Source organism: Megachile rotundata, chromosome 9, assembly GCF_050947335.1.
Source record: "Megachile rotundata isolate GNS110a chromosome 9, iyMegRotu1, whole genome shotgun sequence".
NCBI classification, from domain to species: Eukaryota; Metazoa; Arthropoda; class Insecta; order Hymenoptera; family Megachilidae; genus Megachile; species Megachile rotundata.
Window position 1 is genome coordinate 6611823 of NC_134991.1, and position 15203 is coordinate 6627025.

The 15203-nt window shown below is 42.6% G+C and overlaps 1 protein-coding gene across 5 annotated transcripts in view; it reads left to right on the forward strand.

Moving 5' to 3' along the window:
• The window catches only part of LOC100878040 (latrophilin Cirl), an 820007-nt gene that overhangs the window by 693758 nt on the left and 111046 nt on the right, over nucleotides 1-15203 (forward strand). For 3 of the 5 annotated variants that reach the window (XM_076535691.1, XM_076535693.1, XM_012292489.2), the window contains one exon: nucleotides 10102-10164. The exons of the other annotated variants lie outside the window; for them this stretch is intronic. In XM_076535691.1, the coding sequence (XP_076391806.1) occupies nucleotides 10102-10164 (63 nt within the window). The remainder of the gene's footprint in view (nucleotides 1-10101; nucleotides 10165-15203) is intronic. 5 annotated transcript variants of the gene reach the window in all.

A 15203-nucleotide genomic window follows, 5' to 3' on the forward strand; every position in this document is an offset into this window, starting at 1 on the left:
GATGCAGAAGGTGTCAGGATGACACATGCAACTTTGATGAATACCAGAAACATTCCTTGCTTGATCAACAGTTTTTTGATTGCTCTCGTTTGTAAGAATTGAGCTCCTACGTTTTATGAACAGTGTATAAGGGATTATGGCTGTTAAGAAAACAACGATTAGGGTGGAGGGTCGATCGAATACGATGTTGTTAGCATCAGTGCGAGGTTCCAAGGACCAGGTATTCAATTATGCAACGAACATCATCCTCGTTCTGTGGTTCGCCGCGCTCCATTTCACTTTCGAAGGGGCTGAGACACTCCCTCGCTTGATACAAGGGTGGAATCACGCACAGATGCCACCCGCTCCTGTTACCCGGAATTCTGCTGCTCTGGTTACACGCGTCTAGTGTCTTAACCGAAGTTTCGCCGATTTCTCTTGCGTTCTCGTGCATATTAATAAGCAACGACGCGAAGAACGTACTGTGTCTAGTACTTAGTTGCTGTCGCGAAAAATTTTCTGCGTACACGAATTATCCGTTGATGATGAAGATACTCCTTGCGCGACGATAGAGGGCGAGGAGGTACCGCGCGTGCAAATGCGAAGCGTGGTGTTATATGGTGTGTAGCAATATGTACATGTAGTATTTCTATGCGTGCATTGGACGTAGTAATATTATGGTACAACAGTGCGTTGCAGTACATATGGTATTACAGTGCGTAGCAATATGTACGATATGTAGTACCATGTGTAGTGATGTACGAGGTGTGACACAAAAGTAACGAGACTAGTCCAATAAATCATTGTACCTGCAGAATCAGTTCTCCGTGACATTATCACCTTCAAAGTAGTCTCCTTCAGCATTCACACACTTTTGCATTTGGTGCTGGCCTTGCTGGTAACAATTCTGGAACGAGGTTTTTGGAAGTCCCTTTAGGAGATTCTCCGTTTCTGCCTGAACCTCTTCAACTGAGGTGAAATGGGTTCCCATTAAGCAAAATTTAACTGTAGGAAATAAAGAAAAGTCTCATGGAGCCAAATCAGATGAATAAGGAGGATGCCCCATCACAGTAATAGTTTTACTGGTCAGAAACTACTTGGCAGTCAGTGCCGTGTGAGCGGATGCATTGTCCAGGTGCAACGACCATCCATCGCTTCATAACTGTGGCCTTTCTTTCCAAATTTTTTCACTAAATCTTTTTAGGACTTTAATGTAATAGTATTGGTTAACAATCTGACCACTGGGAAACCACTCAACCATTACAATTTCATTAATGTGGAATTTTGATTTTGACATGCGTGCGTTTTAGGTTTTGGGGATCCTGGAGACTTCCACTCCATTGACTGGCGCTTACATTCTGGGTCATAGGTAAAAATCCAAGTCTCATCACATGTTACAAAAGATTTCAACAAATTTTACAAAAAACTTGATGTTTATATGCTGTTCGACTTTTACGTTAGACATTTTTCCGGCAGAATGCAGTTGCACGTGTTCACTAAATAACACAATACTTCCAAATGGTATGACCGATTCAATCGAAATTGGCAACATGGATAGAGGAGGTATGTGGGATGATGCCACAAAAAACAATTGCTGCCAATTCCATTGTTTTTTCAAGCTACAGACCTAGTCTCGTTACTTTTGTGTCACACCTCGTATTATAAAATAATTTTTTACGAGTAATAACCTAACGTATAGTAATCTAATTTGTGATCTTTAGTATCTTCGAACAATATAGCCCACCAAACATAAACTTCATGTACCTCCTTAATAAATAATCCACATGCTGGTATATCATCACTTCGGTTCCCTATTTATATTTTCTTTTTACCGCAATTTTGTCCCCCAAAACTGGAGGGTCAAAGTGTTACGAGTCTCCGCGGAATGTTTACAGATAGCACGCTTTTGGCTCTATACATGATGCATTGGGCATATAAGAACGTTTCACGTGTTCCTCTCGAGGTAACAGGATTTAGAGCGGTAAAGAGATGAGGACACGAGGATAGCGAAAAGAGGACGAGACAACCGATATATCGAACGGCAAATTATTCATGCCGCCACACGAATCACCGTGGGCCTATTTCTTTCGAGCAAAAAGAGGATCAAAGATATCCCAGCTGCCATACGAATTCGATTAACCCTATTTCGCGAGCGACTCGAAACCATCAGCTGTGATGTTATCTAGTTGAACGTCTATGCATCCGGTCTACCCAGAATCGTCCTCGTGGTTTTCCTGTTCGTCTGTTCGCGTTTTGTGGTTCTTCGACTGCGATCAAAGTGATCGTCTTTCAACGAGACTCCTTGCTGCCATTCGCTATTGGAAAATGTCGCGTTTCATCGAAGAATCTGCCGCACGCTTGACGTCACATCGATGTCGCTCGGAAATAAACTGTTGGGCCGATATTCATTTCTGTGCAATGTTGTTTCCTGTTGTTTTTCTATGCTTGATGCGTATCGCTGTTCGACGATCAATCTTCTTTCGACCTCAATACGCTGCTCGTGCGCGAACAACACTATCGCTCTACATCTTCCAGTTGTTTTTTATGAAAACATATTAACATTTTAAATAAAGATTGCTTCTGCACTTTTAAAGCGCGATATATGGTGTAATATCACACTCGGTATAACTTGTCCTCGTTTTATTATACTTTTTAGGTTTCCATTAATTTAAAAAATACTGGTTCTGGTTTAAGAAATTTAAATATAGAAATTTGTAGATATTGTATCAGGTGGATCAAAAACAAAAGATCCATGCATGTTACATCGGTCTGCCTGAAATATATTATCCTTTACCCGTGATGAAATAGATTTATCCAAACAAGCGTTCCTGGAAGTCGGTCAATTTACCATCCGACAAACGTGTATCATCGGTTAATTGCAGAAATCGACAGCCGCATTGTACCCGATCGATATGTTCGACCCTAGCGCATCCCATCGGGAGGTTGGCTTTCAGGCTTGATTAAACAGCCCCATAGAAATTCAAAATTCCTTGCGAACGGATCGCGTCAGGATTTAAGGGGCTTCGTTGGAGGGCGAAGCGTCGAGAGGTGGCCAGAGTCGCTACCGTGGGTGGTCTTTAACCCAAAAACGTCCGGCGCATTAGAGGACGATAATCGAAAATCAATAAGGGCGATAAAAAGCGTAAGGAAAACGGAGGTAACGGGACTTCTTGCATAATAAATCTCTCCATCCTCGGTGCCCTCGATAGATCGCGTAAGTAGACATCGACCCCGAAAGTCGCGTGAAAACGAATTCGATCGCGGATGTTATCGATTGTTCGGGATCGAAAGCACGTCTTCACGCGATAACAGGACTCCTGTCACGACACGAGTGCAAAGCTATCCTAACAAACGGAAATCCTCGGAATCTAGTTCTGTTATGTTAACCTTTGTTCATGGCGAATCTCTATGATCTTAAACGGTATTATTTTGACTCGTTACTGAACTATTTTTGAATTTATATTCTTAAAGGTTATAATAGTTTATTAGCATGGTGTTGAAATAAGAATTTCTAGTTTATTCTTGCTGTACAATAAATAGTCAAACAATACTCTCTTAGGGAATACTTCAAGTGTGAAATTATTTGAACACGAATCATGCACGTGTCAACGCTTGCTATACGCTTGCTTGCAGTGGAGAAGCCACTTGAAGAAAATGAAGCGTATACATTCATCATATGACGCTCTGGAGACTCAATAGTTTAAACTTTTCAAACATATCTATGTAAAAATAGTTCACCCAACAAATTATCTGATTTCATCTAATGTAAAGTTCCAGAGTGTCATTGTGGACACAACATCATTCATGAATAATTACTATCAAAAACTGACCCTTAACAATGAAATTGATCCTCAACATTTAAAGTGACCCTCAGAGCTGAAGTTTGACCGAAATAGAAAGAAAAGCGAACCGAAATTATCGATGTAACTCAAACATTAACCGTAGGTTTGTAGAAAAGTACATCCAAGGGATGAGGGAAGACGAAGATCCCAGCATCTGGTGATCTGTTTGTCCGTCAGTAGGAGATAGAATTGTCGTATCCTATCAGACGTTTGCTCAAGGCATCTTCGGTCCCCACGGTTATTCCGAGCGAAATGTAGCGTAATAATCTAGGATGGACCAAGTTCCAAGCGTGCTTCAGCGTTGCACGTCTGTGTCTGGATATGAACGGAATCAAATCAGCCGGAGATATTCTGTCTGTAACGCATCCGTCCGAATGAAGCCATAGTTAATTAACGCTAAGATACAAAGGAGACAAGATCTAGCTACCTGTTAAGTCCCTTCGAATCAGGTATCGTGTGGAGGTAGCTAATTGTTAATCCTCCAGCTGATTAGCTCCATCGGTTAATCGAACGCGATCGAGGCTTATCGAAATCGATTCGGTTACGGTTGTCAGTGTTCCCATCCGCGAATCACGGGTGTACGCCTTTGAGGTTCCGATCGTGAAACGGTCAGGTCCTCGAGGGTAACCCTCGAAACGCACGTGCGCGGTATGTCGCTAAACACATACGTGCATAGACACACTCTCTCTGTTGGTTGCATATGCATATATCGCGGCGTGTCGGAGCCCTTCGGCATGAATATGTCGCTATCCCGGCGCCGGTGGACAGGCATACCCGACCACGGTACATGAACGTGGTCGAGCAATAATCCGTTTCATCTTGCGGTCAAACGATCGGTCGCCGCGGTATAATACGAAAGCTGCACGATCCTCCTATGGCGGTGCACGTAGCCATAACCTCTCTCTTTCCTCGTGCACGTAGATTTCGTTTGGCATACCTTCCGCGAGCACGATGCTCTCCGCCGATGTATTCTGACCGGGATCGATCCGGACGTTTTTCCAACCGGCGAGAACGTTCCATCGCGAACTTTGTGATCGTGATCCGATGAATTTCGGTCCGGTTTCCTCGCGATACCTCTATGTACGATGCAGGAAGCACAATGATTTCGTGAAATGGCTTTGATAAAGTGTCGATCGGACTTTACTCTCACGTTCCCTGCGGAAGATGGAGCTACTATTGATCCTCGTGGCTCGATTACGGTTATATAAAAGATACCGGGTTATCGTTAATAACGCCTGGCGGAATATGTCCATTTATGGCCGGCCAGACAACGATACGCGCTCGTTCAATGAGTCACTTCGACTTGATCGCGGGTTCGTTGATGTTCTCTCATTATCTAAAGTCACCGACGCTATTTATAATGGAGTATAAAAGACCGCGTCCTTATTAGAGACAGAGCTCTCGCACCACTATTTATAACACAACGCGCGAACCCAGTGTTCCTCGATATTCTATAAGGCAATCAATTTTTCTTCGCCGGCGTCGATGGCGAGGGGAAACGACAGAGAAAAAAGGAACACGTCGCCCGGTATCGAGCCACGAGATAATGAAAAGAATACAGAGTTCGGCGGCCGTGACTTAATGTAGCCGAGGAAATAAACGGGGCGGTGGTATATATCAAAAGCGCGGACAGCCGGGCTGGGTGTAAATGATATAAATAAAATCAACCTGGGAATACCGTGGCTATTTATCATCCAGCTAAAATACCTTAGCCTTCTTGCCCCCACTTGGCCCCATTAATAACACGGGGAAAACTCATTTTCGTTCGGTTGAGAATGCTGCGTGCTCGGCTTACACCTTCCGTCGTGAACCTTCTATCGCTCGTGAGAACGTCCAAATACAGAGGAATCTTACGATTCCGAAACGATTTCACCGGCTGTCCATATTGATTTATTGCCGATACTGCGAGAGAGCGTAATAATTCCTGTATCGAATGGAAAGTGGGTAATTGATGAGATTGGCGAGTAGTAAAATGGAGTTTTAGAGACGTGCCGAGTTACTTATGCGTACTGTGCTCTGATACCGGTGAACGGCTGACAGCTGGACTTTAACTTTCTCCTTAGGGTGCGTTTTCACGGGACAGTTTTGCTAGTTGTGACACTCTGATATTTTCCGAGTGACCTGGTTTTGGTGACCTCTCCTCAGCACAGTTATGTCCACCAAACAAGAAAGTTCACCTTAACACTTTTGCTACACGCGTCAAGTTCACTTTTCATATGGGACTTTTGTTTGACTTTGAAATACATCACTATCAGAATCTAACATTAATTTGTTTCAAGTGGAATATTCAGTATGAGCTTTATTGAATCCCGTTAGTGATATGACTATTTTCATGATGACCAAATTTGAGACATTTTGTTGCACTATCGTGACCTAGTCATGAGACCACGTTATAACAAAGTCTAATATCACGACAATATATCTTCTGCCTCCCAAGGAATCGCATGAATCACAAAAGCCATAACATTTAGCGTCATGATCTTCCAAAAAACATTTATCATCCTATCAAGCGTCTAATAAAAGAATCTCGATTGTTAATGTGTCCCATGCAATAAGTTTCGAGGTTCCGATGTCAATCGAACACGTTGTAATCCCATGTCATAACGTTTAATATTCAACTTAAGGCGCACAAATCTAATTTTGAAGCGACTACTGAATAAATCATGAAACGATCAGTCCTTTTGTCCACGGGCCACACCGCAAACCGCATCAATAATGGACAATGTATAAACAGACACCCGCAACGGGTAGATAAACCAAAGAAAAACCATAGGTCTTCCTTTTACGCGATACGTAAACATACACGCTCGAAAATTCGTGGCATCCACCGTGTGCTGCCCGGGGGACGAAGCGTTTAAACAAATATTTTCCCTGGGAAACGTTCAGACCGCACCAAGACCCTACGATCTTCTTTAAATATTTCTGTCGGATAAATATATCCGTTGGCAGAACACACGACCGTGAATCATTCTATGGCCTATCGATCTTCGTCGATCTCGCTGATGACGTTTGAGAACCACTGGCGTATCTCGTAAGCCTCGTGCTATCGAGACGAAAGATCCGAGCGTGATTGAAGACCGATGGCTCGGTCATAGGTGGCTGGTTCAAGAGGAAGAAAGATCTGGCGAATGCATAGTTCTCGAGGATCTTGGCTGACACTCTGGGAACCATTCAGATCTGATTTAACATATTTGAATATTGTAACAGGCATTTCGCGCCGCGGAATACATTTCCAACGAACTGATGTGGTTAGCGAGTACAGTAGACGTTCGTTATAGTGTCACTGGTGACTGGGGTGATCAACTTGTGGCAGTCGATGTGTAGCGCCAAATTCTCTAGCTTCAGTATTATCAAATCTCCGGACTTTCATGTTCGTAGATCTTCAAATCTTCACAATCTCAAATTGCCAAATGGGCAAATTATTGAATTCTCAAATCACCAAATTCCGAAATCTTCGAATTCTTAAATCGTTCAAATTTTCAAAACGACAAACTCTCACATCTTCGAATTCTCAAATCCCCAAATTCTAAAATACCCAAATTTTCAAATCCCCGAATTTTCAAATCCCCAAATTCTCAAATCCCCGAATTCTCAAATCGCCAAATTCTCACATCTTCGAATTCTCAAATCGTCCAAATTCTCAAATCCCCGAATTCTCAAATCGCAAAACTTTCACATCTTCGAATTCTCAAATCCCCAAATTCTAAAATACCCAAATTTTAAAATCCCCGAATTCTCAAATTCTCAAATTCTCAAACTCCCAAATCCTTAAACCCCCAAATTCTCAAACCCCCAAACTCTCAAACCCTCAAATTCTCAAATACTTTCATATCCCACATTAAACACCCATAATTACTAAATTTCAAACACGTCGAAACCACACTCCATTTTCACTGCCCAAAAAATAATTCTCCTAAAATATCAGTTTTTTTTACAAACAGTATATTCACGAAAGCAACACGTTTTAACGCGTATTTTCCGCGCGAAAGATACTTGTTAATCATCATTTAGCCGGCTGGCTGTTATTGCCCCGCCATACGTCGACAGATTTTTATCACGAGCCGTGCAAAATTCGATTCACCAACGGGGCGTTAGTTCGACGTTCCCAGGAAACGTCGTCCTCCCGCGCGATCTTTATTAAAATTCATACCAGCGCCGTACACAGCGTGTGTAATTAATTACTTTGCCGCGTTTAAATCAGCCTTCCCATTGCCCCCGTTAATAAATAACCGAGCAACAACAGCGAGCACATCGCACCACAAGAAGTCGTTCTCACCGTGGACGGCCGACTCTATTTATCACCGGAACATCCGAAATACCGGAAACCAGCCTGTACCCAACTTTCTCACCTACCTCACCTTGCAATTGAACAGTGGAAATAAACAAGGCCATTAATGCCTTTTTAAAAAAAAACTACCTGTATTCGTTTAAGAGGTATACACAGGAAAACTAGTGTCGTGAATAGAAATGTCATTACAATTTTTGATAGATTTTATAAGTAGGCGATTTTTATAAATATAGGCAATATTTTGATGTTACAAAATTGTGTTCAAACTTTATTATTTTATGAAAGGAATTTTTGTATAAATGTCAACTTTATAAACATGTAAATGTCAACGTTAGCAAATATGAACGGTCATATATTACAAGCAGTAATGTAGCTTTGACATATTTTGTCAAGAGATATTTTGATAAATAGTCCCATCTCTAACATTACCTGTAAAGTCTTGCACCGTTCCATTATTCGTAATCCTCGCAGATAGAGTCAGAAGAACGTTTAAACATCGCGCGTTTTATTATTAGCCAGATCGTGATTGGAGAAAGAAAAAGGAAGGAGTTACATGTGGGTCTCGTACGCTTATGCTCGCGCTATCGAGACGAAAGATCCGAGCGTGATTGAAGACCGATGGCCTGGCCATAGGTGCTCGGCGAGGGGAGGGAACCAAGAAGAAGAAGAGGAGGGCAGAGCGAACGAGAATGCGACCGATAAATCGTATCGTGATACAGCGAATCCTTGCCATGGAACGTGGGCGACCCCGCTTCATTTGCGTGCACGCGTGTGCGTTTAAGGACACGCGTGACACCCAACTTCGCGTGAAAGAAAATCTCGTGTTTCTGACTCGGCTTGGTGAAGTTGTTTTGGCAAATGAAGATTTCGCTTTTTAGGACAAATGACGTGAAGGATGAACATAGACATAGAGAATACAAGGGTGATAAAGGACAGAACGATGGGCCTAGAAAATGTAAACTGAACGTCATTCTGAAGTTTAGAGAAGACCTTTCGAAGAATTTCAAAATTACGTTCATGTGGTTTAGACAAAAATAACAAACTTCCTTAAGAGTTCCCTTTTAAACAGACGTGCGCTTGTATGGATGGAGAGGATTAGCGAAGGTCGCGGAGATAGTTGAAAGCCTAAAACCTCTTATTAACGTTACCGTAAAGGACGATAATACGAACGACGAGAGGACTTATACCGCCCGGTACGAAGTACTCGGGTACCCTTCAATTATTGATAGTTTCGAGGAGCTAATTTGTGTAAAGTTTCAGCTGCCTTGCTCTGAGGACCATTTAGGATATTACTTGGGGTATAGTCATCGAGCCGGGGAAAATGTATCCGTATACTTAATGGAGAATCTGATAAGTTGTAGACGTAAGAGGTTGTAACGAAAACCGTGGAAATAGAGTCCAGGTGGGTTTAATGTAATGAATCGAACGAAAGTGTTTCGCGTGTTGTCTAAATATTTTGATGGTTGAGTAAAATACATTTGTCTCGTGCAAACGCATCCGATTTTTACGAGGTTCTTTTCCCAGATGCGACACCCGAAACACAACGCAACACGCCGCGGAAATTTGTTTTCTTTGATATGGACGTTCAATACGGGACTTGTTTATTTGAACGTCGTGCACGGTTTGTCGGCTTTGGTTGCGTGTTTGAAGAGGACTCGGGACCCGAGAGCGATGAAAAGTGGAGCTAGTTTTCCCAGTTATTTATATTCCGTCGTTTATACATTTTATTTCTGACCGGGGCTTTTGCTGCTGGGTACATGCATCTGTGGTTGTTTAACTTTTACTCGGCTACCGTATAATTGATCGAGTTACGTTGCCGAGATTTGTTGCGTTCATGGCGCGCAATATTTCTTGCCTTTCTTATAAAATTTCAACCGCTACTTTTATCGTGACTTTTCGCGAAGCGATTACTCAAGACTTTGATAAAGCACCCCTCGATTACGAGATCTATTTCGAAAATTCTATTAACCGACATCATTTTTCTCTTTGCAGGTAAGCTACACTTTATCTACAACCGATTCGAGAAACATGCAGATCACAGGAACACGTGGCAAGGTAACGTAATAGTTGCTGCACGAACACCGGAAACGATTTAGATACGCCAATTCGCGTATACCATGGTATCCATTCATTCGATAACAATTTTAATTAACAAATTCATTTTATTCTCTCGCGACCTGTTCAGAATCTAATTTTTCAACGTCGATAGCGAATAACTTGCGTTTCGCGACATTAAGCTTATCTTTCGTGACAAAGATACATTGGAACTACTGTACGCACGGTCGAGCTCGATTTTTACCAGCACCATGGACCGTGGCTCGAAGAGAACCGAGACGATTCTTATTTTTTGTCGCGCGACGTAAAACACGAAACTACGCGGTCGCGGCGTGCCGTGGAAATTTCGTTCTCCCGTTGTTTCATATCGGTCGGCTCGCGTGATTTATACTTTTAGTTTCTGTTTTACGGTCGTCCAAGTTTGTTGCTCGTGAAAAATAAAATCCGTGATATATTGCTTAATATGGCCACCCGAGCTGGAACAACGCCATCGACGACGACTGTTGCTAGATTCCTTTTTAAATGATTCGTATTGTTCGCGGCTCTAATTCAATAATTATCGATCTCAAACATTTTTAAACTCATTTTCTTCGTAAATTTCTAGGTAAATCATTATATAATCTTTTACGATAATAAAAGACTCATAGGAGTTTAAGGACTCATAGGATTTGAAATTCCAAGAAGATTTCGAAACTCGGTGTTGCAAGCTCATCTAGATTTGTAAGTCCCCGCTCCCTCCCTATTTCTCACGTACACGAGAAGCACGAAATTACGTGTTATCGAGCAGCTATACCATCTAATGCACGTATCAGGTTCTTCATTCGCCGTGCATCAACCTCGAACCGGACGAAGGAACGGTCACGTAGATCGTTTCGCGTTTCTCGTCGCGGTTTACCTTGTTATGCCTCGTACCGGTTGCGTTCTCGGAGGGCTTATCGTTGTTGCGAAATTGTTGCTCGGGATGACAAACATTAATACACCGCGTTGATAAGCCGACCAAACGACACCATTAATCAGGAGCCTTTTTTTTCCTACTCGAATCATGGATCATTCATCGCGATACGTTTGTTTCTGCGAGCGTGCTATAAATCAGATCTATGGTAACCAACCGGAGAATGGAATACACGAATGCGAACGAACTAGATGGAACATCATAGTTTGTTACTTGTGTTGGTAGAGAGAACTAAATCCTTCAAGCCTCTTTTTGGTACTTGAACTGTAACTTGATACTTTTCAAACTTTCCAGCCCTGAACTCTTCAATCGATACTTTCTGATACTCACTATATACATTATTTTAACACAGGTGGATTTAAAGTACATGTTGCAATTGAAACTTATTAAGGAACAACTATATTCACAAGTTTTATGTTAAAAGAAACTTGAATTTACAATGAATATATACGAGGTATGACAGAAAGTATCTCCTACTCGAAACTCATTCTAAAATTATCCAAAATAATATAAAATAGACAAAGTGAACAAGATTATTGAAATGAACCAAATGGAGAATGTTCATGGATTAAGGTACATTACAAAATAAAACGGAGGTAAGAAAGTTCGAAATAAAAGTATCGACGTTTTCAATCAAAAGAGGTAATCTTAATTGTCGTTGTTCGACGCGAGGAAGCTATTGTGGGGTGAGCGAGAAGAAATTGAAAATTACTCGTAAACAGGCTCATTAGCGTGGCAACGGAATAAATCTCATCTCCGCTTTGATCGAGCACGATTAGCTCGTAACATCGGTAATTACGGATCGACCGTGAACCGGCCGCTTATTGTCCAGCATTATCGCGACGGTTACGGTTCATTACAGCCCCGTTTCTCCGTGTTACAGTCTCGACAAATTTAGCAGCGCGTTTCGTATAAACCGGCGCGGAGCCCTCGCTACCGCCCGGGGTGAGACCATAGTTACCACTATAATGCTCGACGATAGCCTGGGAAATAGTAGCGGCATAATAGTGGACGCGGTGCCAGATTGCTGGGAAAATTAATTACGCGGCGCGCGTTTAGTCGGTGCAACGAGAGCAACATCGTGGCCGTAATTGCATATTGCAGCGGTCCGTACACGTGCCTAAGAAGTTATTTAATTCATTAGTTCGATGATATGTAACCGACAAATTTACAGAATTGCTGACCTTTCACGAATGATTAATGCTTCGCGCTCACATCGTGTAATTATTCTGCAGATGGACTTTAAAGACATTAAACAAGTTGATCTTTTGTGGAATATGTAGAATCACTATGTTTATACAGTTTGGAAACTTAACTCCTTGTTAATAGAATGTTTGCACATTAATGACTGGTCATGAGTTAACTCGTGTTTGTACATGCACCTTTCCAATTTTTTGAAGTCATAGTAATATATTATACTGAAAAAGCTTTCTTTATGACATTCACTCGTTTCATTATAAGGACACTTTTCTTGATACCTGAATTTATGTAATACTTTTAGTACATGCACGTATGTCAACCATAACGAATTCTTCAATGGTTTATCTGACTGTTATAGTTTGTCATACTAAAAGAATTATCAAGTTATGTAGATGATATATGCAAAGTTTAATTTCGCCTTCACATTCAATTACACAGAGCCACAAGATAGCTCCAATTGCCAGTCAACGTGTTAACAAACCACAGTGGAACACGTAAGAAAATAATCTTTCTCCGAATGCGACCATGAACCAACAAAGTATATTACAAGGTTACAAGAAAAATGACCGTGTTCGCGTTAAATAGCAGCGGCTTGAATAACGGGTCAGTAAATCATCAACGCATAGCGTGCACTAAACGACCCAATCGAATAATTTCCGAGTAATTTATCCGGTCGCGATTATTTCACGGCACGTACGGACTAATTTCTCCGTGTCGCTGGTGCCGCAGTAATATCCTCCGAGGTTTTTCCGCCGTTGGAAAACTAATATTTCCGCTGCGTCGCGACGATCGCGGCCCCGTTTCTCTCGCGCGAACGCGACGCCGGCTTAAAGCTCGCGCCTTAAGTGGCCGATAAAGCACGAAAACCTACAACCCCGAGTGGTCCGGTGTGTACACAACCTCCGTTCGCACACAGTCTCGCGAGGAAGCCGCGTGTGCGCTGAAAATCCACCCTTACCCGAGGGGTTGCCGGCAGCCGGTTGCTTCTTCTGCTTTAACACAATTCCCGGGCTCTTTTTAGCCGGTCTCGAATCGTCGGCTGGACGCTGTATACAAACAACGTTCGAACAAATGGCGGAGAGACACGTAAATAAGAGAAAACGGCGAAATGAGGGAGCAGCGATAAAAAAAAGAAGGGAGGGAGTAAGTAAGCAAAGAAAAGATGCGAGAATGAATGGACAGCTTCCAAGGGGGAAACGTAATTATTCGTGTGCTTGATGGAAAGGGGGTAAAAATAAAGGAAAGGCGAAAAGAAAGTAAGGAAGATGGGAAACGGAGGTAACATTAGGGGAATAAAGCAGGATGGCGCGAGCCGAGGGTTTTGCGGATGAATGAATGGACCCGGAGCGTAGAGTTTAGCGAACACGCTAGGATATGGAGAGAAAACGTCGAGCTGGGAGAGATCAGCGTGTAGCCGTGGATGAAGAGAAGAAAATGATGGCCGGGCGGAAGAAAAAGAGGAAGATAGGACCACGCGGGACTCGTATCCGCGGAAGAGACACGACCACTCCGAGGACGGTTTCCTCGGTCTTTTCGTGAGAAATTTACGGAGTTAAACGACCATCCAACCGTCTCGGACGACACAGACGTCGCGACGCCCTGTATTTCGTTCCATGATTTTCAAGTGCGTTCTCTGTGACGCTACCAATTTCAGTCTCCTCGGACGCTTTACTACATTCCCAGGGTGAACCTACCCCGTTCAAAATTTACATTCATGCGAGACGAGAAAATTGAGAAGCTGATCATTTACTGATTTCAGAAATTTGTTTACATTTCCAATATTCAAATAGTTATAGCTCATTTTCTGTATAAAAGATTACTCCATAATTTCTTAAGTGTCCTTCCCCCGTAATGCTGTATTCTCTATGAAAACCTGGTTCAATCGAAAAATTCTAATTGTGTTCGAGAGCTGCAAGAGTTCGAAATGCGATGCATGGGTCACGATGGACCCGTATCGTTGTTAATACCTTTATTAAACGCTGAGCGTGATTCACGATGTTATTATCGTTAACGGCGGCCGGTGTAGAGCGCGACTCCGTTTATCCGGTATTAATTAGCAACGTCATTATCATTCGGCTACCATATTCGTCTGACATTCAGCAGGATTTTTATTGGCTCGTTTCTCACGCGCGGTATAAACACGAGGAACGAAAGCGGTCGCTCGCCAAGCGGAGCCAAGCGAGAAACTTAACGGCCAAGCTCTTAAACCTCCCATTTACGGTGACGCCGAGCTGTAAATTGCCGATCGATAGGATTATACGAACGTGTAATTAAGGGCCACGTTTACGGGCGTGTGTGGCGGCTGTGCGTCGCGAATTAGTTCGGCAAGTACCAACGGGGGCCCTGGCCTCTTTCTCCTCTCGAAAAGCAAATAGAATCGCGATAAAACGAACGAGATATGGGAACTAGTTTTTCACCGAGAGGCGCGCGAGCTGCGCGAAACGCCTCGTCGCGTTTTTAACCTTTTTCTTCCTTCGTCGCGTTTCAACGGCCGCGTAATTTGTTCGGGAGAAAAGGTGTTACCAAAAAGAAGTTAAACTCGTTAACCGGCTGCGGGAAAGGGGACGATAATAAAAGGATGCATCGCGCCTTTGTTAAGGAACCTGTGTACGCTCGCAATAAAGACCCCCGGGCAATTTTGTTGCGACGATGTTCAACCGTATCAAACAAGTTTCGCGACCATCAATTGAGAATGTTTGTGGAATATCGACAAGATTTTGCTTTGTCACGCTGTGTATCGATCATTTTCTACAAACTTTTTGTTGGTAAACTTTTATTGCTTCCCACTGTCTTAAAAAATTCTATAATATTTATAATTCTGTGTAATGATGTTCTTGTCGAAGCTTCTACCGCGTTAACACTTAGGTCTAATTGATTTTGTTCAAAT